Source organism: Calonectris borealis, chromosome 26 (genome assembly GCF_964195595.1).
Source record: "Calonectris borealis chromosome 26, bCalBor7.hap1.2, whole genome shotgun sequence".
Lineage (NCBI taxonomy): Eukaryota > Metazoa > Chordata > Aves > Procellariiformes > Procellariidae > Calonectris > Calonectris borealis.
In genome coordinates, this window is record NC_134337.1 from 7,780,284 (window position 1) to 7,801,803 (window position 21,520).

Sequence of the window (21,520 nt, forward strand, 5' to 3'; positions counted from 1 at the left end):
GCTGCGGCCCCGCCGGCGTGGCCTCCCCGTCTGGGGCGGGCCCGCCCGCTTCTACGATGGCCGCCGCGCGGCGTCTGCCCGCAGCCAACATGGCGCTGGCCGCGCTTCCGGCCCAGCCCGGCGGCGGCGCCCGGTCCGCCGCTCCCGGCATGCTCCGCGCGGGGCCGGGCCGGGGCCAGAGCTGCCAAAATGGCCGACTTCGAGGACCGAGTGTCGGATGAGGAGAAGGTAGGGAGGGGGCCGCCCCTCCGCGGCAGGCCGGCACCGCTGCCCCCGCAGCACCCGCGGGAGGGCAGCGGGTGGGGGGTGGCGGGGAGGCTCACCCGGGGCCGGCCTGCGGCCCGGCCTCCCACTGCCTGGGGGCGGGCGGGCCCCCGAGACCGGCCGGGCCGCCGCTGCCCGGGTGAGAGGCCGGCCGGCCAGGGATCAGCGGTTACTTATCAGCGCAACGCTTTGCGTTTCGATTTCCTTATTGCCTGGGTGCAGCTGAGGTGCCTCGGCGCGTCTTTGTGCGTGAAAAGACCTTTTCTGCTCTTCGGCTTTCTTCTCCCAGATCCACAAAGTTAGCAGCGTCTTTAAAAGGTGGAACCTGTACAGTTCCAAAACACCTTCAGAGCGTGTTTTCACGTTTTCTGCTTGCCCCAGCTGCTGACAGAAACTTTGATGTAGGTCCTACAAATTATAGTGGGTGGAGGGGACTAAGCAGGAGCAAACTGAGGAATATTTATTTTAGGGAATAGAGAAATGAAGAGATTGTTCCTCTTGCGTAGGAATGTGCAAGAATGACAGTCTTACAAGCAGCGCTGCGTTTCATGTAACAAATTAACACATAGCCTTTTCTGCAAGTCTATAGACACTAGTTACCTATAAACGGTACTTAAAAAATCCACCGCTACTCCTCCTTACATCATAAAAATATTACACGTAGCTTTTTGCTTTGTTCTTTAACGTTCTGAAGTGGGGCATTAAGGCTTATAGATTTTCAAGGACCTGCTTTCATTTTTCCCTTAAACTGCCAATTTCAGCTTCATTACAGTGACATTCATTGTGAAACAAGCAGATGGAGCTTTAAAGGTGCAATTCATCCTTTAGTTAATATTTTAGATCACATGAGCATTGTTGGAAATGAGTACTCCAGAACAGAATTCATGTGGTCTTTAGCACATTACTGAAATCTATGCAGTGCTGCATAAAATATTTTACTCTATGTCATTTGGCTGAATTTCACTTGAACTCCTAAAATCAAAGGCATTGTTACATTTGGTGTGAAAATTAAAACAAAAGTAAAGCTCTATTATGTTGGGGGTTATGGTGGTACAGGTTTGAGAGCGAAGGAGGTGAAGCAGATTGCCTTTGGTAATCTAGCAAGTCCTTAACAGAGCTGGAAGGAGAACTGGAGTCCCTGTTTGTAGGCTGCACCTACAAACATTTAGTCTGGGAATGAGAGTGTTGCAAGAACCTGGGGTCACTAGGTTTTTTTCTCCCCCTCCCACTGCATTCACCTGAAGCCTCCAGTTCTTTCAAAGCACTTGCGGGTCCTTCAGGAAGAGGCCTTTCAGAACTATGTGTGCCCAAGTACTTTGTTTGGTGGAGTAGATGGGATTTTGCTTGAAATTGGAGCCTACATTCTACTTCACGTACTGGCTCAGGCACCCTCGATTCAATTTAAAGTAGCTCCATGCCTAGCACAGTAGAAAAGGATAATGTTAAGCGAGGATCTGAAAAAGAAACATGCAGCAAAGATGTAGTATAGTATCCATTTTATAACCATTCAGGTAGGCGTAGAACTTTTACATATGTTTCCTTTTTTCAGTCTGAGTTTACCAGTGCTTTAAAATAAAGCAAAGAAACAAAAAAATCAATAAAGCAACAAAATTAATTCATTCCATCCCCCCCAAGCCTCACTTCTTTATTCTCTATAGGCATATTTGAGGTAAGCTAAGGGATTCATTTTAGTTTAAAATCTACGGCAATGTACCCCATTGCCTACTTAAGTTCATTCTACTGCCATTTTGCCAGCTTAAACTAATGGTTGAGCAGCTTCCCTCTCAGACACTTTCCCCATTTTAGAAACGGGAAGTTCGTTTTGCTAGCGTGCTGCGAGCTACCTGAAATGGCAACGATGGCCAGGAAGTAGGTCGGTTTGCAGAAAGTTGTATTTTTGAGCTTCTGCAAATGAACATCCTGCCAATGTGCTGACACCACTTTGAAACAAGTCAACTCTAAAAACAAACAGCGATTCAAATGCTTGATATTTAGAATTAATTACTCTGCAGCCCGTTTTCTGCACTCCACTCCTGATCTCAATAGTTTGACTTAAATGCTTTGTATTTAATTGCTCAAGAAGAAAGGCAGGGCTAGGGATACCTTATAAAAGTGAATACTTTTCACTTGCGGTCTTTGCTTTGTTTATGGCTGGTTTTGTGATAACATTTGATTGAAATGCAGGGTCCTTTCTCTGTTGATTTAATTTTGTTCATCCTTCCCAATGGAAGACTGTAAAAATCTCTCCTGTAATATTTGTTCTTTTCATGAGGGTCTGTTTCTGAGAATCCATTGATCTAAAAGTCAACCTATTAAAACAGTGGTCCCTTTTATGAGGGTTCCATGTACAGTACAATTCTGCAGCCACAACATTGTTGCACAAATTTATAAGATACTAAATTTTATGGCTTTTTAGGGGCCTTATTTTTCCATATTTTGAAGCACCTTATAAAAGGGAATCTGTTCATCTGGGGAGTTAATTTGCAGGATGTATTCCAGTGCAATCCTCCCACTGAAAGGCATCATGGCGTAAAGCAGTACATATTTGTAAGTGCCTTAGCACAGTCTGATATACCTGTACTAGTGCTTACGCTTGCACTTTCTTAGAAAAGCACATGGTGTCATTTCAGAAGTCTTTCAGCCGTTTAGGGCTGGCTCTCAGCAAAGTCCACAGAGGGTATAAAATAAAATAAAAAAATGTCCCTCTTAATTACTGCTAGGTTATCTTCATCACCATCCAAGTTTCTGAAAGTGAAATGTAACAAGATTATGGCAGCAATGTGTCCTAATTACAGTTCTTTAAATAGTGAAAATTTTCAGAGCTGCATTTTTAGGATTGTTGTATACTTTCCAACCTTATCTAAAAAGCAGAAAATTAGGAGAAAATGGTTTGACATTCTGTATTGTATCAATTACACAAGTTACAGACTTTTTAGTTTTTCATTTACATTGCGTAATTATTTAAGGCATAAAGAATGTATATATATATTTTTTTAAATAGATGCTAATTTGGAAAATGATCTGTTTTTATCTGAAGCTCAATCCAGTTAAGGCAGAGTTGTTACTTGATACTGTTGGAATAAGGCAGTATACCCTTTGTTCGGAAAGGTGTTTATTTCCTTTTATGGCTTGCTTTAAATCATTATGCTACAAACAATACAAACAACAATTTCTGATTAAAAGAAGGAAGAGTGTTGAGAGAAGCAAGTTATTTCCAGCTCTGGCAATAATTCAGCTGAAGTAGTTGGATATATACACACTCCTTTGTTTTACTGCTCAATGAAAAGTAGAAAAAGTAATCAGAGTTGTAATGAGCGCTGTTCTGCAGTCATCTTCAATAAATGTCTAGTTGAGCAAGAAAGGCTTATTGCACAGCTTCGTTAGCTATGCTTATTGGAAGAAATGTGACATTTTTATTATTCTAAGGGAGAGGCTTAATTTTGTGACATTTCCTGTTTCAACTCTTCCAAGATGATTCTATTCCCTTTGGTCCTGTAAAAACCATAAAAGATTTGATTATGAAAACCATAAACTCTTACTAATTTCAACAGAATCAATACCTAGACCACCTGAATTCTGACAATCCAAGACATGTATATTGGATTTCAGAACACAGTGCAGTTTTATTACTTTTTAGAAGAGAATGGGTTTTTCTTTTCCACTTCAAAGTTTGCAGACATTCAGGTATTTTCCTTACAGTTGGCCTTTTCAGTTATTTATTGTATCATTCACAGTTCCACATGCCTTAGTTCTTCTACTACTGTGACACTTCAGGTCTGGATTACAGTACAGTTTCCAATAAAATACTACTTCAGGATAAGAGGAGTAACATGCCACAGAATGGCACAGGTGGTGTGTCTACAGCTCATGGTTAGAAGTGACCAGCATTAGAGGATCAAGGGGGGGAAAAAAAATCACCTGCTGAAATGTGGATGGTTTCCTCTGGAGGCTCTGTCCACTTCTGGGTTTGTTCTGGCGCTTTCCATCACCTCCTCCGTTTCTGTCAGTTCCCAGCTTTTCACATTGTATCTCCATACCCCTTCTGCACTCTGAGCACACCAGTGGCTTTTCAAAGTCCGTGAGGCATAATTAACTCTGGAAGCGGTCCCATGGCAGTTGATGTAATTGATTTACTGCTCCATTTCTAGAGGGATCAACCTCTCATCCTTCACACGCTGTTTGCTGTGAAGCAGTGGCATCTCCTTCAGCCAGTCATCAGCAACAAACAAGTTGCATCACAGGGAATCAGAGTGTCTTGCAATATATCAGACACTCCTTAGCTACGTGGTTGTGCTGTAGCTTACCATCTAGTTACAGTGTCACTTTTACTCCACTGATTTCTTATTCTTTATATACCTTGGCATTTAGGTTTCTGATTACTAGCAAGGATCAGGAAAAAACATTGTTTAAGAATGTCACCAAGCAGAGTGGCTAGCCAGCATTCATATTCTTTAAATAGGTTAGTACTATGCAGGTTGAACAGTTCACATTTTTACAGGTGCCCATGTGAAGTTTGCACTTCTTCCTGAGTACATTTGGAATTCTTCTGCTCGGTGACACTGAGAAAAATCTGGTCTTACAAGACTGACTATTTCCATTTTGACAATGCACGCCTAGATTTCTCCCTAAATCTGGCACTTCCTATCACCGTCAGAGTTGGTTTTGTTGGTGAACTGCTTCAGTGTAGGTTGCAGTATGTACGAACTCAGTAAATTTATCTTTTGTCTTTAGTTTAATTACTTTTCTGCTTCATTGTAGGTGCGTATAGCTGCAAAATTCATCACTCATGCACCCCCTGGAGAATTCAATGAAGTATTCAATGGTAAGTAAATAAGGAAAAATGATCGGTGGTGTTTTCTTCACATTTCATCTATTATAAGTCTAAGGCTGTGTCGCAACATACTGCTTTTAAGATTAAGAAGTTGTGAGGGAAAAGCATGCTGTCATTCTGTGACTGCATATGCTTAATGAAATTATTTAATCATTTTAATGTTTGCATTTGTACAGTTGAAATTGAAATGCATAAAGAGAAACATTTGATCAAAAAATCCAATAACCTACCTGAACACTCTCTTCTCCAGATGTCCGATTATTGCTTAACAATGACAATCTTCTCAGGGAAGGAGCAGCACAGTAAGTATTAATATTTCAAACACAAGTCAAATTATCATCAGAGAGGCATATATTTTCTTACACTCATCATTCTGTGACAAAGCCAGCCATTTGTTGAATTGAGAGCAATCTTCTGTAATTCTCTATCCCCCCAACAAAATACATAATGGAAGGCATGGATGATTCTTTTTAAAAGCCCTAAATTGGAATTTGTGCTGTAGAGGCTGTATAAAACTGACAGGAAGGCACTCTGCCAAAAAGTTTAACTCTGCAGCAGCAGGAATGTCTGATCTTGTTGAAGCATGATTTGTAAAGCAAGTGAAGCCTGAAATACTGAGTAATCCTTAGCTGAAGTTTAGAAAAAGAACCGCCCTCAAAAAAAAAAAAAGCTTTCAAAATATCTTGTTTACTTTCACAGTCTCATCAAAAGGTGCTTAAAGGTTATGCATACAAGCTTTTTGATGCTAAGATTTTACTTCAAGCTAGGTGACATGTCAGTCAGCAGGTCTTTACATAAGAAAATTGTTGTAAATATTAGTCTACTCATTTGTTTACCTTGCTGCTGTCTAAATTGTAGCTGGGGTGTTCCTGTTTTGCCTTGGCTTGCTCATATTCCCCCAGGCTGCCTGCTGTTCTACTTTTGAACTCTGTACTTTCCTGGTCATCACTAAATAAATCTGTCTTTAGACCGGGTTTTTATAGCTATCATCAATAAAAGGTATTGAAAAATCCTTTAAGAGTGCTCGTGTGTATTATTTGCCAAATTAAGTTGAAGTTTTCTTTAATATAAATCACACCATGTACTTATTCTTGAGTCAAAATAAAAGTGCATGTACAGCTAAAGCTCATGTTCTTTTAATTCTTAACAGTGCATTTGCACAGTATAACATGGATCAGTTCACTCCGGTGAAGATAGAAGGGTATGATGATCAGGTAAGAGAAAACTTTTTACACTTGAGGTTTGTATTACTACACTGTGCAAAACAATAAAAATATTGTTTCATCAAAATGTTGACTAGTTTCATTCTACTCACAAGTTATCACCTCTCCTCTTTCCCCCACACATTATTATATTACCAAACTTTTGTTCTTATAGAAGAAGCATAGGTGAAATGTTCTCTTAAAGTATTGTCTGATACTACCTAGTAACTCTAATTCATTGTTCCTTAAGTAAAGCTCCATGCTGAAGTCACTGGAATTCTACTTGGAGTATGAATGATTAAAGATTACTGTTTATTTAAAGCTCACTTACAAATCCTTATGTTGCTACCTGCTTACAGTTCCTGCTCACAATCGATAGTAGATTCTTAATTTTTTTTTTTTCATTTTCTGCATTTTTAATCCATTCCCAGCTACCCTAGAAAACATATTGTATCTTTGATGATACTAATCTAATACTATCCAGTCTATGCCAGCAAAACAATTTTTTTTTTTTGAGAACAAGTAGCAAGTCCTACAGAAGATAGAAAGCTGGCCTGACCATCTGTTCTGTTCTCTGAATCAAGTACTGACCTAGCTTTTCTGATGTCGCAGATATGTTCATGGGAGGCAGATATTTTTAAGAGGGCTGTCCATAGGAATAGCTTTGACAAAAGAAAGTTACAGTACAACCTGCAACAAAAATAATAAAGTCGATGTTTGGAAAGCCAGAGAATTACAGTGAATAATACAAAGGAGAGGGAAGGTACAGTGCTGCTTTGCTGTGTACTTTAGTTTGTGTATATTAGAAGTAGCCACATCTATATACCCTTCTTCACCAGAAGGAGAGCTATTGCAACATGGAACATGACAATAAATGGTAAATTCCAGAGTAAAATTCTTTGTTTCCTTTAGAAATGGTAAAGGAAAACAGCAAAAATAACTTTAAAAGCAAAACCACCTGTTTGTATTTTAAGGATGCCCAACTTTAAGCTAAATATATACATTATTATAATACAGCCATTTGTGGGACAGAAGACTAAGTGCAGTATTACTGTGAAGAGCAGAGAGTTTACCTACAGCCTCACTACAACTACTCTTAGTTGAAATTATTACTGAAAATCCTTGTTTCTTTATGTGATATTATAGCTCAATGAAAGAATCTATTGAAACATTGATATCTATTCAAATAGTCAGGGAAAAATGCAAACCAGCACGTTTACAGCAGCATGAGTGTATCTTAATTTCAACTTCTTTTACAGGTCTTAATCACAGAACATGGTGATCTGGGCAATGGCAGATTTTTAGACCCAAGAAACAAACTTTCTTTTAAGTTTGATCATTTAAGGAAAGAAGCAAGTGATCCCCAGCCTGAGGACACAGAATCAGCTTTAAAACAATGGAGGGATGCCTGTGACAGTGCATTGAGAGCTTATGTGAAAGATCATTACCCCAATGGCTTCTGTACTGTTGAGTATCCATCTTGTTTCACTGAAAGTTCCTTGCTCCATGCCAGTCAGTATCTTGAGTGGAGTTTGTGCTGAGCAGTGCTGTTTGAATTTTCCATCCTCACTAGCGTTTTTACTAACTTTGGAATAACAAGTTCCAAAGAGAGTGCAAATATCTTGGTATGCACACAGTGGTAAAGATGTATAAGCCTTATTTTTCATAGTCATGACTGCCAAGCACCTTAACACCTGCAATTAATAAAAAGGAGGCATTATGTGCACATATGTGCAAATGGAGGTGTTGGGCAATGTAATTAGTGGTACATGTTCCCAGTGAGATACCACAATAGCAAGCCTCCACAATGCTGCCAAGAACAGAAATTAAGAATGGCTTTCCTCAGTTCTTGGGCCTTTTTAACTCTTTTTCTAAATACAGGTTTATGGTAAATCTATAGATGGGCAGCAGACAATTATTGCCTGTATTGAGAGCCACCAGTTCCAGCCCAAAAACTTCTGGTAAGACTATTTCAACATAGTGTATTTTCTTCCTTTACTAGTCCTCAAACAAACCCATCCTCTATGTCTTCTGACACAGTCTGAAGGGCAAGTAGTCTTGGGCTTCCCAAGAAGTTCTGCTTCTCATTCAGTCCGTTTTCCTTGCAGCCCCCTTGGCACTTCCCTAAAGTCTTCAGTGTGGCTTAATGACCTATCCAGAGAGAAAGGCCTTAGCAGAGCTAGATAGATACCCCCTTACGTATTCCAGAGCACAAGTGCACTGGAGCTAGTCTGTACTGAAGCTGCGTTGTATTCAGCTGTGCTTCAGAAATTTAATTGAATGCCATATAAGGCACTGTAATGTGGGTCATAAGATGACAGCAGAAACAACTTGCTCATGTTAATTTGGTTGTTTTTGTTGTTAGAGCTTTTTGGAAATACCGTTTTCATGCTTTGATTGTTTTTAGGAATGGTCGTTGGAGATCAGAATGGAAGTTTACCATCACACCACCAACAGCTCAAGTGGCTGCAGTGCTCAAGATCCAGGTGAGTTACTTTTTCTGGCAATAACGGGAGAAGCTGCATTGTGCTTCTCTTACACTAATGCATTCAACTCAGTATGAGATGTTGAAATACAGCTGAGATGTCCTTCTCAAGTCAAGATGCTATTAAATTACACAATTCTTAAAATTAAATTAATTCATAAAGCTAGTGTTTCGGACATCATCTACAATCTGGCCTGTGGTTTATTATATAGCATTACCCTATATGCCTCCAAGTCTGCTTCACTTTATAGGGCTAAAACCTATACCATGAATTCTTTTATAATTGCTCTTATTTCAACTCTAGGCGTTTACTGCATTAACATAATCTTGAACAGTCTTGACAAAGAATGAAACCTTTTAGAAAACCCATCCTGCTTTTAGTCTCCACGTAAGCAGAGAAGACTGGCACAACAATGCTGTTGCGCCATTCTGGTAGCATTTGGGGGCTCTAGGGATTATAAAATGAGTGTTAGTGATAACCTGCATTTTGTCTCTTTGTTCAGGTTCACTATTATGAAGATGGCAATGTTCAACTGGTTAGTCATAAAGATATCCAGGACTCCGTACAGGTTTCAGTAAGTATGCGAAAAGATTTTTTTTATTATAAAGCAACTGTTTTATTTCTTAAACATCGCGTGCAGCATACACTTCTATGACTGAATTCTCTTGACTTTAAAGTAATGTAATTTTAGAGTGACTAGTCAGTGTAGTTGTAGCGTTTAGAGTTACATGGGAAACCCAGGTTCTCAATTGCTTGAAGTTAGACTGTATTAGAAAGTACAGTCTCTGTTGGAAAGCTTATCTTACGAGTTTCAGTTAAAGAGGGCAGAATATGCTTTTCTGTGTATATGCAAGGGAAACGAACAGTAAGAGCAGTGTACTAAGGGAAAATAAGAAGTCCTGTAGTACAGTAGAGGGAGCAACAGTCACAAAATCTCTAATCTGTACCATGACGGTCTACTTCCCTTTTGCTCACTAGGGTGCAGTCCTGTTTCAGTTTGGAGCACAAGCTCTAGCCAATACATAACCTCTATCTTGAGCCTCACTGAGACATCCTTCATGAGTGAAAGGAACCCAGCTACAAACATGAGGCAGAAGCTGCTGGTGTTATCCACTTCATCTATACTCAGCCTATCATTTGAGGAGAAATCTGTTGTGTAACTTTTGTGAGTTGCTCTTAAACATATAAAAATTTATTTTTCTCCTTTGTAGAGTGATGTCCAGACAGCTAAGGAATTTATTAAGATAATAGAAAATGCAGAAAACGAGTACCAGGTAAGATCAGTGGTTGTTAAATAAATATTACGGAATCATGTCAGTCTCCATTTATAAGTAATGGAAACATGGAAAATTGACCTCTTATTCTGTTGCTGGCTGAGTCTGTTATTGACTGTAAGAATTACTTAGAAAAGGGCAGTAGTATCTGTTTAAAGAATATAGTTGTAAAGCTATGTGTAATTAATAATCAAGTTTACTGTATAGTTATTTTAAAGGGTTACAAATGATGCCTGGAACAAGCATGGAAAGGGAGTGGGCGAGTCTAAATGTTTTCCTCCGTGACAGTTAAAAATACTGAAGAGGAAATGCGTGTGGCAGCTTTTTGCGTTGTCCCAGCCTGTGTGCAAGGAGATTCAACACAGATAAGTCAGTGAAACACCTAAGCAGCTGCTACTACGTTCACAGGGGAGTTCAATAGAAACCTTTTTACTTGCACACACACCGGTGACTGCGTTATTAATTTAGTTAATAGTATGCCTTCGCCTTGTAGAAAGGGGTTTGTGTCTTTAATACTGAGTCATGCTTTTTCAAGGTACCTTATTTCTGCTGTAACTGAATCTACTTGCCATTGCAGACAGCAATCAGCGAAAACTACCAGACTATGTCAGACACCACTTTCAAAGCCTTACGCCGGCAGCTACCTGTCACCCGCACCAAGATCGACTGGAACAAAATCCTCAGCTACAAGATTGGCAAAGAAATGCAGAATGCTTAATGTGGAAATAAGGAGATTCATGAAATGTTTGTGTGCAAAAAACAAATGTGGTCCTATGCCAAGTAGATGGTTTCTAAACCAGTGCAGCATTTTTCTAGGGCTTTCAAAGTTAACAGGTTTTCTAGCCTCAGAGAGAACTGTGGAACAAATAGCGTTGTCTTTGTGTTTTGTGTTTCCTGCCGCATAAACTTCCTGTTGTGACTGCATTTACTGATAGGTCATTTTAATTAAGCCACATTCATGGTTCAGAAGTATAGCTGTTTTCAGTCACTGATTATACTGGTTGGAAAACTTCCTAGCTGGAAAAGCCCTATTATAAATACAGCTGAGGGTGCAGAGCATTCCCTTCACCCGTATACAGCACTCCAGGTACTCCAGTAAGTTTGTCAAATCTGCCAACAGCTCAAGGCGCTATGCTGCAAGATATAATAAATGCAAAAGACAGTGAGTCCTCATGTATCCTTATTACTGACCTCCACAAAGCAAAAAGCCTGCAGGCCTAGATTTTACTATATAAAATGGGTTTACAAGATCCTTTACAGAAATCCCTACGCAGCCAGCTCTTCCAGGGATGTAATAGATTTTTTTTTTTTAAATCTGAAGATTGGAGCCATGTTCCCTAAAAGTGAACATTTTTGCTCTCCCCTCCCTCATGTATGTACGGTTATCAGACATCTGCATTTTTACAGAACTACTAGTTCCTGTGTTGAATCACTGCTGATCCATGTAGGCTGGATAGTGACTAAAAATGCAAATGTCTACAGAATAATAGGTATGTTGTGCTTTAATGCTTTGTGGCAGGTTCATAGAATTTGTATCACAGGTGTATGGATGGATAGTGTACAAAATAAATAAACTTGCACCAAAGTGAGAGAAAAAAACCTTTCCGTTTTGTCTCAATTGTGGCCAGTTTCTTGTCATACTTGAAGGGGATTTTGGAATTAATCTCTTCATTGCTCTCTAAATGCTTGCTCTATGTTACTTTGTTTTTCTGTAAAATCAAAAATAGCAGTCCTACCGGTTTCTCTTAAGGGGAGGTTGAAGGGGCATGCATATGGCTTTCTTAGAACTCGGAACATGGATTCGCTGCAAAATGAAACCCCTTTGGTAAACTCACTTTGATTTGTTTGCACTTGGTTATCACTGGGCCTTCTTGTAGGTTCTGGTTTTTAAACTGGCTAGTGTCTTCCTATTTTTAAATACACAAAGAAAGGGGTTGGGAAGATAGGGATGGGACTGCCTGTGCATTAGACTTAAGGTTTTGCACAGTATTACCACAAAACAAGTGTGTCTATCCTTTGTGAGAAGTTTTGTCTAAATAAAATATATTTGTATTTGTTGTTGAGACTGACCATTCATCCTGCAGGCATCCTCTGTATCAAACAGTCTAGTAGAATTACACGGGTCTTTGTTTTAAAGCCATTTGTGTCTGTTCTTTCATGGTCTCACTTCTGTTAGCTCCTAATGAAGGCAGGTCCTACAGGTAGCAGCCTGAAAGCAGGGGTGGTATTGCTTGCAAACCCACAGGTGATGCTCCCATCCTGGTATGCAGACCAGGGAACTGGAGGTCTAAGAACTTTCAAATAAAGAGAAAAACAGTCACACAGCTCTAATGAAGCACTTCACCCCAGGGAAAACATAGCAGACAAGGTTATTCCACTCATCATCTGTGTCTTACTGTAACACCTACCTCACCTCTTCTGCTCAGCTTGCGGAACACTAACGGCTGGACGCGTCCCACGCCGGGTGCACTGGACAAAGCAGGACTGTCTTCTGGAGGATTTGCACGCCGCTGTGCAAAGAGCTCCTCAAGGACAGTGCTTCTGCCAGCGGTGTTTGTAGAAAGGGTTTCCTCCCTGGCCGCAGTGCCTAGAGGAGATGAAAGGTTACGTGGACAAGCACCCAAGGTGCTGTGGTCTGTGGCTGTGGTCCCATCCAGACAAGCACTGCAGCAATTCCAAGAATGTGAAGCTGAAGCAGGGCCCAAGATAAGGCTGTGCATACAACAGAGCCTTTATCTGCCTCAAGGCTAGTCTTCTCCTGCCCTGGATTACTTACACTGCAAGTAGTTCACCGCCACTTGTTCTAGCCTTAAGACCATTTCTATCTCTTTGTCCTTCTCCAAATCTTTAGCTAATCATCCTTTAGGCCGACTCATTCCCTGCCTGCCTCCTGGCCCTTCTCCCCCACCAGCCTTCCCTACAGCAGGCTCAGCTATCCTGGGCCTAGCCCCTTCCCAGCTCCTATTTCTTCCTTGGAAAAGCAACACTTGGCATGACTCACCAAGTCATGTGCCAGCAAGTGCCAGCCCAGTGGTGACACATGCCCTTTAATCCTTAAATCCTCTGCTGGAGACCAGAGGCTTCAGCCGAGACTGAGGCCAGTTCCAGAGCAATGTATATCCTGGGCTGCCTCTGTTAAAGTGTACAAAAGTCAAAGCCTGACCCCAGATGAATCACAGTAAGCAGGCACTGAAGCTTGACTGAGCCAGGGAAGGCATAGCCAGCCCAGCCCAGCGCTGCAGGATGGGTCCTGCCAGCCCAGGCAGCAGCTGAGCTACCCAGCTGCCCCCATGGAAAGAGCTTTCCTATCTGTTTGCAAAATCAAAGCTTAAAGCTCCAGGATTCTGCCTGCAATACACGACAGAAAGACTTACAAGCAACTTCTCCAAAGGCAACACCCCCTTTTTTTCAAGCCTCAGAGCCCTCCCACAACCTGCAAGGGGCCCTACACCATCACAGGCTACCAGCCACCTCCAGAGAGGGGCAGGTCATTAGCAGAGCTTGGGCCAGAGGAAAAGCCACCCGAGCTAAGGTGGGGAAAACAGCAGACTTACCCCAGCGCCCCTGGGCCACAGACAAGGCAAAAGCAGCAGCCGGGCAGCACCGTGAGCAGTCCCAGGGTCTTGAGCCATTTTACAGAAGCAGGTCAGGGATCACCATCCTCACTGGGCAGGCTGGAGGGTGAAAGCGCAGGAAACCAGAGGCAAACATAGAAACCAGCTCTCACTGCTGCTGCTGCCCTAGTTATAGAGCAGCCGTGTGAGCTCGGGGAGCTCTTGCCCCTCGCCATTGGATGCAGCGATGCAACGCACCTGGGCACCTCTCCTGCCCCGCAGCAGCGCGGCTGTGAGCGGGCAGCCTCTGCTCTCCCTCCCCGGGGGCAACTGCCGCCGGGGCTGCAGGCCGGGGGGTGACAACCAGCCCAGACCTTTGACACTCAACAGCTCGGCTCCCCCCAGCCCTGCAAACACCGCCTGGTTCGGGCACGTGCCCGTCACTTCTGGGGTGGCCCTGCGCGGGCGGTGTGCACCCCTCGGGGTCCCGCGTCCCGGGCTGGGCCAGCCCCCGCCCCTCCGCAGGCAGCCGGGGCAATTCCCGCGACCGTGTGGATCCCGCAGCCGGGACCCTCTGTGGGGTGCGGGACCCCGGGCGAGGCTCTCCCCTAATGGGCACGGGGCGATGCTGCGAGGCCAGAGGCACCGGGCAGGAGCCGCCCCCCGACCCTCCCGGCCCCCCCCAGTCACGGGCGGGCGGGCCCGCAGGGCGCACGGCCCCTTTCGCTTTCGTTTCTCCCTGCGGGGCCAGCCCCGGCTCAGCCCAGCCCAGCCCAGCCCAGCCCGGCACGGCACAGCCCGGCACGGCACAGCTCGGCACAGTTCGGCACAGTTCGGCTCAGCCATGCCGCGGTTCAGCATGGTGGAGACCAGGCAGTGGGGGCATCAGTTCGTGCAGTTCCTGCGGGACTCGGGCCGGGAGCAGGAGAGCCGGCGGGACACGCTGCGGAGCATCTACACCCAGGAGTTTCGGGGCAGGTGAGAGCCCTCGGCCAGACCCGGGCAGCATCGCCTGGGACGGTCCCCCCAGCCAGCATCATCCATTCCCCTGGCCAGCATCACCAGTCCTCGGCCAGCATCGCCCGTCCCTGGCCAGCATCACTGGTCCCTGGCCAGCATTGCTGGGGCTTCACGTGGGGTGTCAAGCCAGCTCCGGCCAGGAGCTGGGTGTGCGGGTAGCACTCGGGAGCAGGTGGGGGCTTCCGGGACTCTCCTTCATCACCTGCTGGGGTGGGATGTAGTAGCATGTGCTTTCCAAGCAGTGAGGACCACCTGAACCAGTTAAACTCAGATGCAGGGGCTCCGCTCTCTCCAGGCATGGAGAAAACAGAGCAGCATTGCTGGGGCAGCCTGTGTCCCACTGGGCTGCAGGTGCAGCAAGAGGCAGAGCTGCCTCTGTGGACACCAGCCCCGCATGCCCCTAAGCCCCTCCATCTCGCCATGGCCCTGCTGGGATGTTCCCCAGCTGCAGGACCCCCCGGCAGCTGCCTGGCACGGCTTTGAACACCCGCTGCCCGCCATGCTCCCCGCCTCACCCCAATGACACCGGTCATGCTGGCCCCTGTGCAATGTCACTGCTGTTAATCATTGGCAAAGCCGGGGTTCAGCCCACCACAGGCTGTGGGATGTGCCCCAGGGTGCGGGAGGAGGTGCCTGGGGAGGCATCGCTGCCGGGAGCGCTGTGGCTGTGCCTTGGAGGAGCCCTCATCTGCGCCGGCTCAGGCCCTGAAGGGTCTGGGGACAGGGACGTGTCCCTGCCCCGTTGCCGCCTGCATGCTGGCAGGGACAGGGACTGCACGTCCAGACAGTGATGTCATGGCACAGCTGGAACGGCCATGGCACAGCTGTAACGGCCATGGCACAGCTGTAACAGCCATGCCACAGCGTGGAGTTGCTGGAGCATCCTGCAGGGATGTAAGATTTGCATGGGCCAGTGAAAAGCCCCAGTCCTTCCTCTCCCGGTGCAGAGGGGGGTCACCAGAGTGCCTGTCACCCCAGCCTCAGTGCCCCGCTTCACCCTCCCTTCCCGCTTGCCTCCTCTCAGCTGCCTGTGTCCGTGGCAGCGCAGCCGTGCTGCAGCCCAGCCGTGCTCCATCCCGCGCGGAAACCTCTCTCCCTTGTCTGTGCAGGACTGATACAAAAACGCCCAGCTTCTCCTGCATCTTGTATGCGCTGAGGGTGAACCACCAGGCGCAGGTGCACGGGCAGTCGGTGCACTTCAAGAAGGTGAGGGAGGCCCCGGGCTGGGGCAGCGCAGCGGCTCCTGCACCCACCAGGACCGGCTCCGCAGGAGCCCCCAGCCACAGCAGGACCCCGGGGCCACACTGACGCTGGCTGCTCCTCACAGGAGAAGAGGCGCGTGGTGGTGGCAGACCAGTACCGGAGACCCAGAACGAATGCAGAGGTGTTAGTGTCCGCGTCTGCCTCAGGGCAGCAGCCCAGCTCTGGTCCGCAAGTGCCCCAGAGCCGTGCCAAGAAGTGGTACGACCTGCAGCACCCTGCCCACGCCTGCCCTGGCACGGCCCCTGGGATCCCCCATCCCAGCTGGGAAAGCCTGACCCTCCCTTCCCGCAGGGCTGAGTTCATCCGCGGGAAGCATGGCGTAGAGATCGTCTCGGAGCACGACCAGGGCAATGGGCACATCCGTTTCCCGGTGGTGCCCGGCGAGCCCCGGACAGTCACCATCCTGGTGCAGAACTGCGGGGCGGAGGCCGTGACGCTGCAGCGGTGCCAGCCGCGCCAGCAGTCGCGGGAGCTCTCCTTTGCGGACGAGCAAGGGGCGACGCAGGGCCAGTCCCTGCTGCTGCACCCAGGTAGGGCCCCGTCCCCTGCCCTGCGCCCTGCTCTGCCGGAGGAGGTGCAGGACCCAGCTCTCGCCTCTTTGCCTCGCAGACGGCACGTACCCCATCCAGGTGCAGTGCCTGACCGCCTGCAATGGGTACTTCCGCGCCGTGGTGGTCTTCGAGTTCACCAAGGAGCCAGACGAGCCTTTCAGCATCGGGCGCTGTGTCGCTGCAGTCGCCGAGAGCCAGCTGGCCAAGGACCTGGGGCCCTCGGCGCCTTTCCAGCCTTACCAGGCCAACCTCCGGCGCCCTGTCACTGTCGTCACCGAGGACGGCGTCCCCCCTGACAGGTACGTGAGGGGCGTCACCTGCTGCCATCCTGCGCAGAGGGCCCTGGCCTGTTCTCCGGCTGGGACAAGGCTCAGCTCCTTGGGACGCGGCTGTCCAGCACCCTGGGACCGTGCTTCATCCCCGTGCGATGGCTAGGGACACCCTGCTTGCTGGGGCCATGGGTGGTTGCAGCCCGGGGGAAGCCCAGCCCTGCAGTCCTTGCGTCATCGCTGTCCCCTCTGCCCAGCTCCCTGAAAAACGAACTGGAGAGGGAAATCCCTCTGGGCACCTACCAGTACCCAAAGAGCCTCAAGGACACGATCCTGCTCGGACCCAATGCCTGTGCCAGCTCCAGCTGGGCTGCCATGCGGTGAGTGCCAAGGGGTGGGGGCAACACTGCCCAGCCCTGCGCCTCCCACCCGCTGCCCCTTGGCCGAGGTGTCCCTGGGGCACGGTGACCTCCCTGCTGCCCACAGGTCCCTGCTGGAGGCCCCTCTGCAGGCCGGGAACTACCAGCAGAAGTTCCAGCTGCTGCTGCACCTGGAGGAGATCCAGATGGAGGTGGACATCCGACGCTACGACATGCAGGACGTGCCCATGGTGCAGGACAGGGCGCTGCTGGTCCTCGAGGTGCGTAGGGGGAGCCGGCGGGGCAGGAGGGGTGCTGGGGCTCCTGGGGTGCCCGGCATCACGCTGGCCATTTGGCACAGGTGCCTGGCGTGGCCGAGAACCGCCCGTCTGTGCTGAAGGGGGACCACCTCTTTGCCCACCTGAGCAGTGAGCGGGACCACTCCCCGCTCGTGCAGTACAAGGGCTACGTGCACAGCGTGGAGCTGGAGAAGGTCAGGCTGGGCTTCTCCTCCAAGTGAGTGGTGTCCGGCCCTGGCTGGGCTGGCAGGACCCCGTCAGCCCCGCTCGGACGCGCCGCAGGGTGGGCGTGGGCTGGGAAGGGCCAGGGAGGGCGTGGGGGAGCATCCCTGTGCCCTGCTCACACCGCTCCTTCCCAGGCTGCAGAAGAAGTTTGTGAACAACCTGAGGTTTGATGTGACCTTCACCTTCAGCCGGCTGCCGCTGCAGGTCCAGCACCGGGCTGCAGCCCTGGCCATGCAGCGCGGCTTGTCCAGCCTCCTCTTCCCCTCCGCCTCCTGCCACAAGTCCCTCTTCACAGGCGCCTTCCAGCCCCGGTGAGGCCCCGTGCCTGCAGGGCGGGAGGGGACGGGCGAGGACGGGGACCCGGCATGCTCAGCCTCTGCTCCCGCAGGTGGTTCGACCGCAAGCTGCAGGCGAACGAGGAGCAGTGCAGAGCCGTGACACACATCGTGACGGGGATGTCCAGGCCAGCCCCATACCTCATCTTTGGCCCCCCCGGGACTGGCAAGACGGTCACCCTGGTGGAAGCCATCAAGCAGGTGAGCGGCCGGTGCCAGGTCCAGCCCTGGGCACTGCTGCCCTCCCCGGCCCGTGGAGCTCAGTGCCATCGCCCCCTCCTACCACCTAGGTATGGACGTGCTTCAAGGACGCCCGGATCTTGGCCTGTGCCCCTTCCAACAGTGCTGCAGACCTGGTGTGCCAGCGCCTCATCAAGGACATCGCCCCCCGGTACGTCTACAGGCTCATCGCCAGCTCCAGGAGCTACCAGGAGGTGCCTGCGGATATCAGGGTAGGTCCCTGCCCCTCCGTCCCAGCACCCCGTGGCACATCTGGGCTGGCAGCCCCCGGGGAGAGCAGAATGCCGCCAAACGCCTGTGTTTCAGCCCTGCTGCAACTGGGACAACGAGCAGAGCTGCTACGTATATCCGAGCAAGGAGCACCTGCGGCGCTACCGGATCCTCATCACCACGCTGGTCACAGCGGGAAGGTCAGAGGAGCTGGGATTGTCCCCACCACCCACGGCGGGTGGACCCAGGGGCTGCCTTGCAACCAGGCTGTGAGGGCAGCCCTGCTGGGGTGCAGTGGGGAGGGGGGTGGAGGGGGGACCCCTCCTCTGCAGGAGGACGAGGGCAAAGGCAGGAAGGACAGCCAGCCAGGGCAGGGATGCTGAGGCAGCCTCACTCCACCTCTCCCCCAGGCTGGCGTCAGCCAACTTCCCCCCCGGGTTTTTCTCCCACGTCTTCATCGACGAGTGCGGCCAGGCGGTAGAGCCGGAGAGCGTGGTCGCCATTGCGGGTGAGTGGTGCCTGGCTGCCAACTCGGGGACCAGCATCTCTGCGTGGTCCGGGGACCCCCTCCATCCTCCGCTGAGCTCTCCCTCTGCCCAGGGCTCCTGACTGCCATGGACCAGGAGACCAACCCCAACGGGGGGCAGCTGGTGCTGGCAGGAGACCCCCAGCAGCTGGGTCCCGTCCTGAGGTCGCCGCTGGCCATCGAGCATGGCTTGGGTGAGCGGGGAGAGGGGTGGGAGCGCTGCCGGCACCCGGGGGCCCAGCAGCCTTGCGGGGAGCCACAGGGTCTCGCTGGGCACAGGCACTTCGCTGCTGGAGAGGCTGATGCTGCACAACCCCCTGTACAAGAAGTCGAGCAGAGGATACGACCCACAGTTCGTCACCAAACTGCTCTGGAACTACAGGTGGGGACGGGGCCAGCATGGGGACGGGCACGGGGGGGGACGGGGCTGCTCTGCTGAGTGCACCTCGGGCTCCGGCTCCCCAGAGCCCCGAGGTGCCCCGGCGGGTGCGGGAGATGGGAGCGCACCCGCTGTCCCCGATGCGCAGTGCCCGGGAGGGTGCTGGGGCCGCATGGCATCTGCCCTGGGCGCTGCCCTGCCTCCACCAGGTCCCACGAGGCCATCCTCAGGATCCCCAATGAGCTCTTCTACGACAGCGAGCTGAAGGCCTGCGAGAGCGACGAGCTCGATGTCCGGAGTCTGTATTGCGCCTGGGAGGAGCTTCCCAAAAAAGTGAGGAGGCAGAAGAGAGGGGGCCTGGGGGTGGCCCCCAGCCACAGGCGGAGCAGAGCCCAACGCTCTCCACCCCCAGGGCTTCCCCATCATCTTCCACGGGGTTTGCGGGGAAGACCGGAGAGAGGCCAAGAGCCCCTCATTCTTCAACACGGCTGAGATCGAGGTGCTGGTCCACTACCTCAAGAAGCTGCTGCAGAGCCGGGGCAAGGGGGGCTGCCCCAGCGTCTCGCCCAAGGAGGTCGGCATCATCTCTCCCTACAGGAAGCAGGTGAGGGGCACGGCTCTGCAGGCAGAGACCTCCCCAGGGGGCAGGGGGCACTGGGACGGGTGGGCAGCCCCGGGGCTGGCACGCGAGGATGGCTCCATGGGGGTGGACTGTGCTGCGTGCCTCTCCCCAGGTGGAGAAGATTCGGAAAGCCATCACCTCCCTGGACCCTGTCCTGCGGGCACTGCCAGACATCAGCCTGCTGAAGGTACGGTCCCAGGCGTGGGGGGGAGAGGAGCCCACCCTGCTGCGGGTGGAGGGAGCCCTGCCAGCCCCAGCCCGGGGGTGCTCCCCGGCCCCTCACCTGCTGTCCCTGCCGCAGGTGGGCTCCGTGGAGGAGTTCCAGGGCCAGGAGCGGCGCGTCATCCTCATCTCCACCGTGCGCAGCTGCAGCGAGTACCTCCAGCTCGACCAGAACTTCAAGCTGGGCTTCCTCAAGAACCCCAAGGTACCGCGCTGCCCCGACCAGGGCCCTCTCCCTCGGCACCCCCCGCTCCCCTCTGGTGCCCCGCAGGCAGGCAGAGCTGCTCCGGGTGCTCGGCAGGCACCAGAGCTGCTGGCACCCAGGTGGGGCTGGGGAGGGGGCCGAGAGGCGCTGCTGCAGGGTAAAGCCCTGGCTCTTGTTCTCTCTTCAGAGGTTCAACGTGGCCATCACCAGGGCCAAGGCTTTGCTGATCGTGGTGGGTAACCCGGCCGTGCTCAGCAAGGACCACCACTGGCAGAGGTGAGCCCTGCCCAGCCGTGCCTGGCCGCCTCCGCAGATGATGCTCGCGAGCGCCTGCCTGCCCTTCCCTGCCGCCTGCGGACAGTGCCCGGCCATGCCCAGCGCTATGGAGGCAGCAAGGCCAGTGCTGCAGGCCTCAGCCCCCTGCCCACAGTCCCCTCGGTCTGTGCCCGCAGGTTCCTCAGGTACTGCAGGGAGGAGGGCGGCTACACAGGCTACCCCTACGAGGACGAGAGCCCGGCAGAGGATGGCCTCGCTGCCGACCTCCGCGCGCTGCGCCTCAGCCATTAACAACCAGGTGAGCAGGGCTGGGAGCTGCCGGCGGAGCCCCCAGGAGCGGGGTGAGGAGCGGCACAGCCGGCCGTGCTGCACCGGCGCCCCGGGGCAGCAGCGTGGCTGGGCCTGAGCTAGGGCGCGGGTTCACGTGTGCGAGGGGCGCTGGGAGGCTTCTCCTGCAGCGACAGGGCTGAGGACGGGCTCTCACTTGGGGGCTGCCTGGCCCCTCCCGAGTCAGGGGCTGGCTCTGCCACAGGGTTTCTCTACAGAAAACCTGCCCGGGAAAGGAGGAGAAGCCCTGTGGAGCTCCAGCACCCCTCATCCTGCCCCTGGCCTGCAGCAGCCGCCTGCTCTCCCCCTGCCTCGCTCCCGGGGTGCTCAGTGCACTGTGCATCCCTGTGGAGACCGGGCTGAGCCCGCCGGGCAATGGGGTCTGGCCAGCCTTCGCTGCCAGCCAAGAGCCCCGGCTCGGGCCGCGGGGCAGCCTGGGGCAGACACCTCCCCTCGCAGAGCGGGACTGCGCTGGCGTTGGACTGGGACCACTCTCCATTTTAAACAGTTTTTGATGTGGCTGTGGAAAGCCAGTTCTCTGTGACTGGTCTCACCGTTCAATGACTGGCTTAAGCGAGAGT

General features: G+C 50.8%; 2 protein-coding genes and 1 long non-coding RNA gene across 13 annotated transcripts; 2 read left to right on the plus strand and 1 right to left on the minus strand.

The window, feature by feature from the left end:
• The first annotated feature begins 142 nt into the window (after window positions 1-142).
• On the plus strand, window positions 143-12,193 carry CAPZA1 (capping actin protein of muscle Z-line subunit alpha 1). Of its 2 annotated transcripts, none has more exons than XM_075174103.1 (10): window positions 143-228; window positions 5,023-5,086; window positions 5,346-5,397; window positions 6,246-6,309; window positions 7,557-7,763; window positions 8,179-8,258; window positions 8,705-8,783; window positions 9,286-9,357; window positions 9,995-10,057; window positions 10,593-12,193. In XM_075174103.1, the coding sequence occupies exons 1-10, from the start codon at window positions 190-192 to the stop codon at window positions 10,614-10,616; spliced, it is 744 nt and encodes a 247-aa protein (XP_075030204.1). In that variant the 5' UTR covers window positions 143-189; the 3' UTR covers window positions 10,617-12,193. The 2 variants fall into 2 exon arrangements, with proteins under 2 accessions (XP_075030204.1, XP_075030203.1); XM_075174102.1 differs by having other exon boundaries at window positions 10,635-12,193.
• LOC142093179 (uncharacterized) lies at window positions 1,744-14,288 on the minus strand. Of its 10 annotated transcripts, none has more exons than XR_012677323.1 (7): window positions 13,870-14,288; window positions 13,612-13,731; window positions 12,466-12,644; window positions 12,128-12,351; window positions 5,326-11,191; window positions 4,183-4,518; window positions 1,744-3,756 (listed from the first exon to the last, which is right to left on the minus strand). It is a non-coding gene; the product is annotated as an uncharacterized LOC142093179 (long non-coding RNA). The 10 variants fall into 10 exon arrangements; XR_012677317.1 differs by having other exon boundaries at window positions 4,183-4,643; XR_012677315.1 differs by having other exon boundaries at window positions 4,183-4,823.
• A 66-nt stretch (window positions 14,289-14,354) lies between these two features.
• Window positions 14,355-21,438, plus strand: MOV10 (Mov10 RNA helicase). The gene is made up of 22 exons (XM_075174537.1): window positions 14,355-14,589; window positions 15,741-15,837; window positions 15,959-16,092; window positions 16,186-16,424; window positions 16,504-16,744; window positions 16,972-17,094; window positions 17,201-17,354; window positions 17,435-17,589; window positions 17,732-17,908; window positions 17,986-18,133; window positions 18,223-18,384; window positions 18,479-18,582; window positions 18,793-18,890; window positions 18,983-19,102; window positions 19,188-19,290; window positions 19,497-19,620; window positions 19,700-19,891; window positions 20,022-20,096; window positions 20,211-20,336; window positions 20,524-20,612; window positions 20,789-20,910; window positions 21,158-21,438. The coding sequence occupies exons 1-21, from the start codon at window positions 14,456-14,458 to the stop codon at window positions 20,901-20,903; spliced, it is 2,910 nt and encodes a 969-aa protein (XP_075030638.1). The 5' UTR covers window positions 14,355-14,455; the 3' UTR covers window positions 20,904-20,910; window positions 21,158-21,438.
• Window positions 21,439-21,520: the final 82 nt, after the last annotated feature.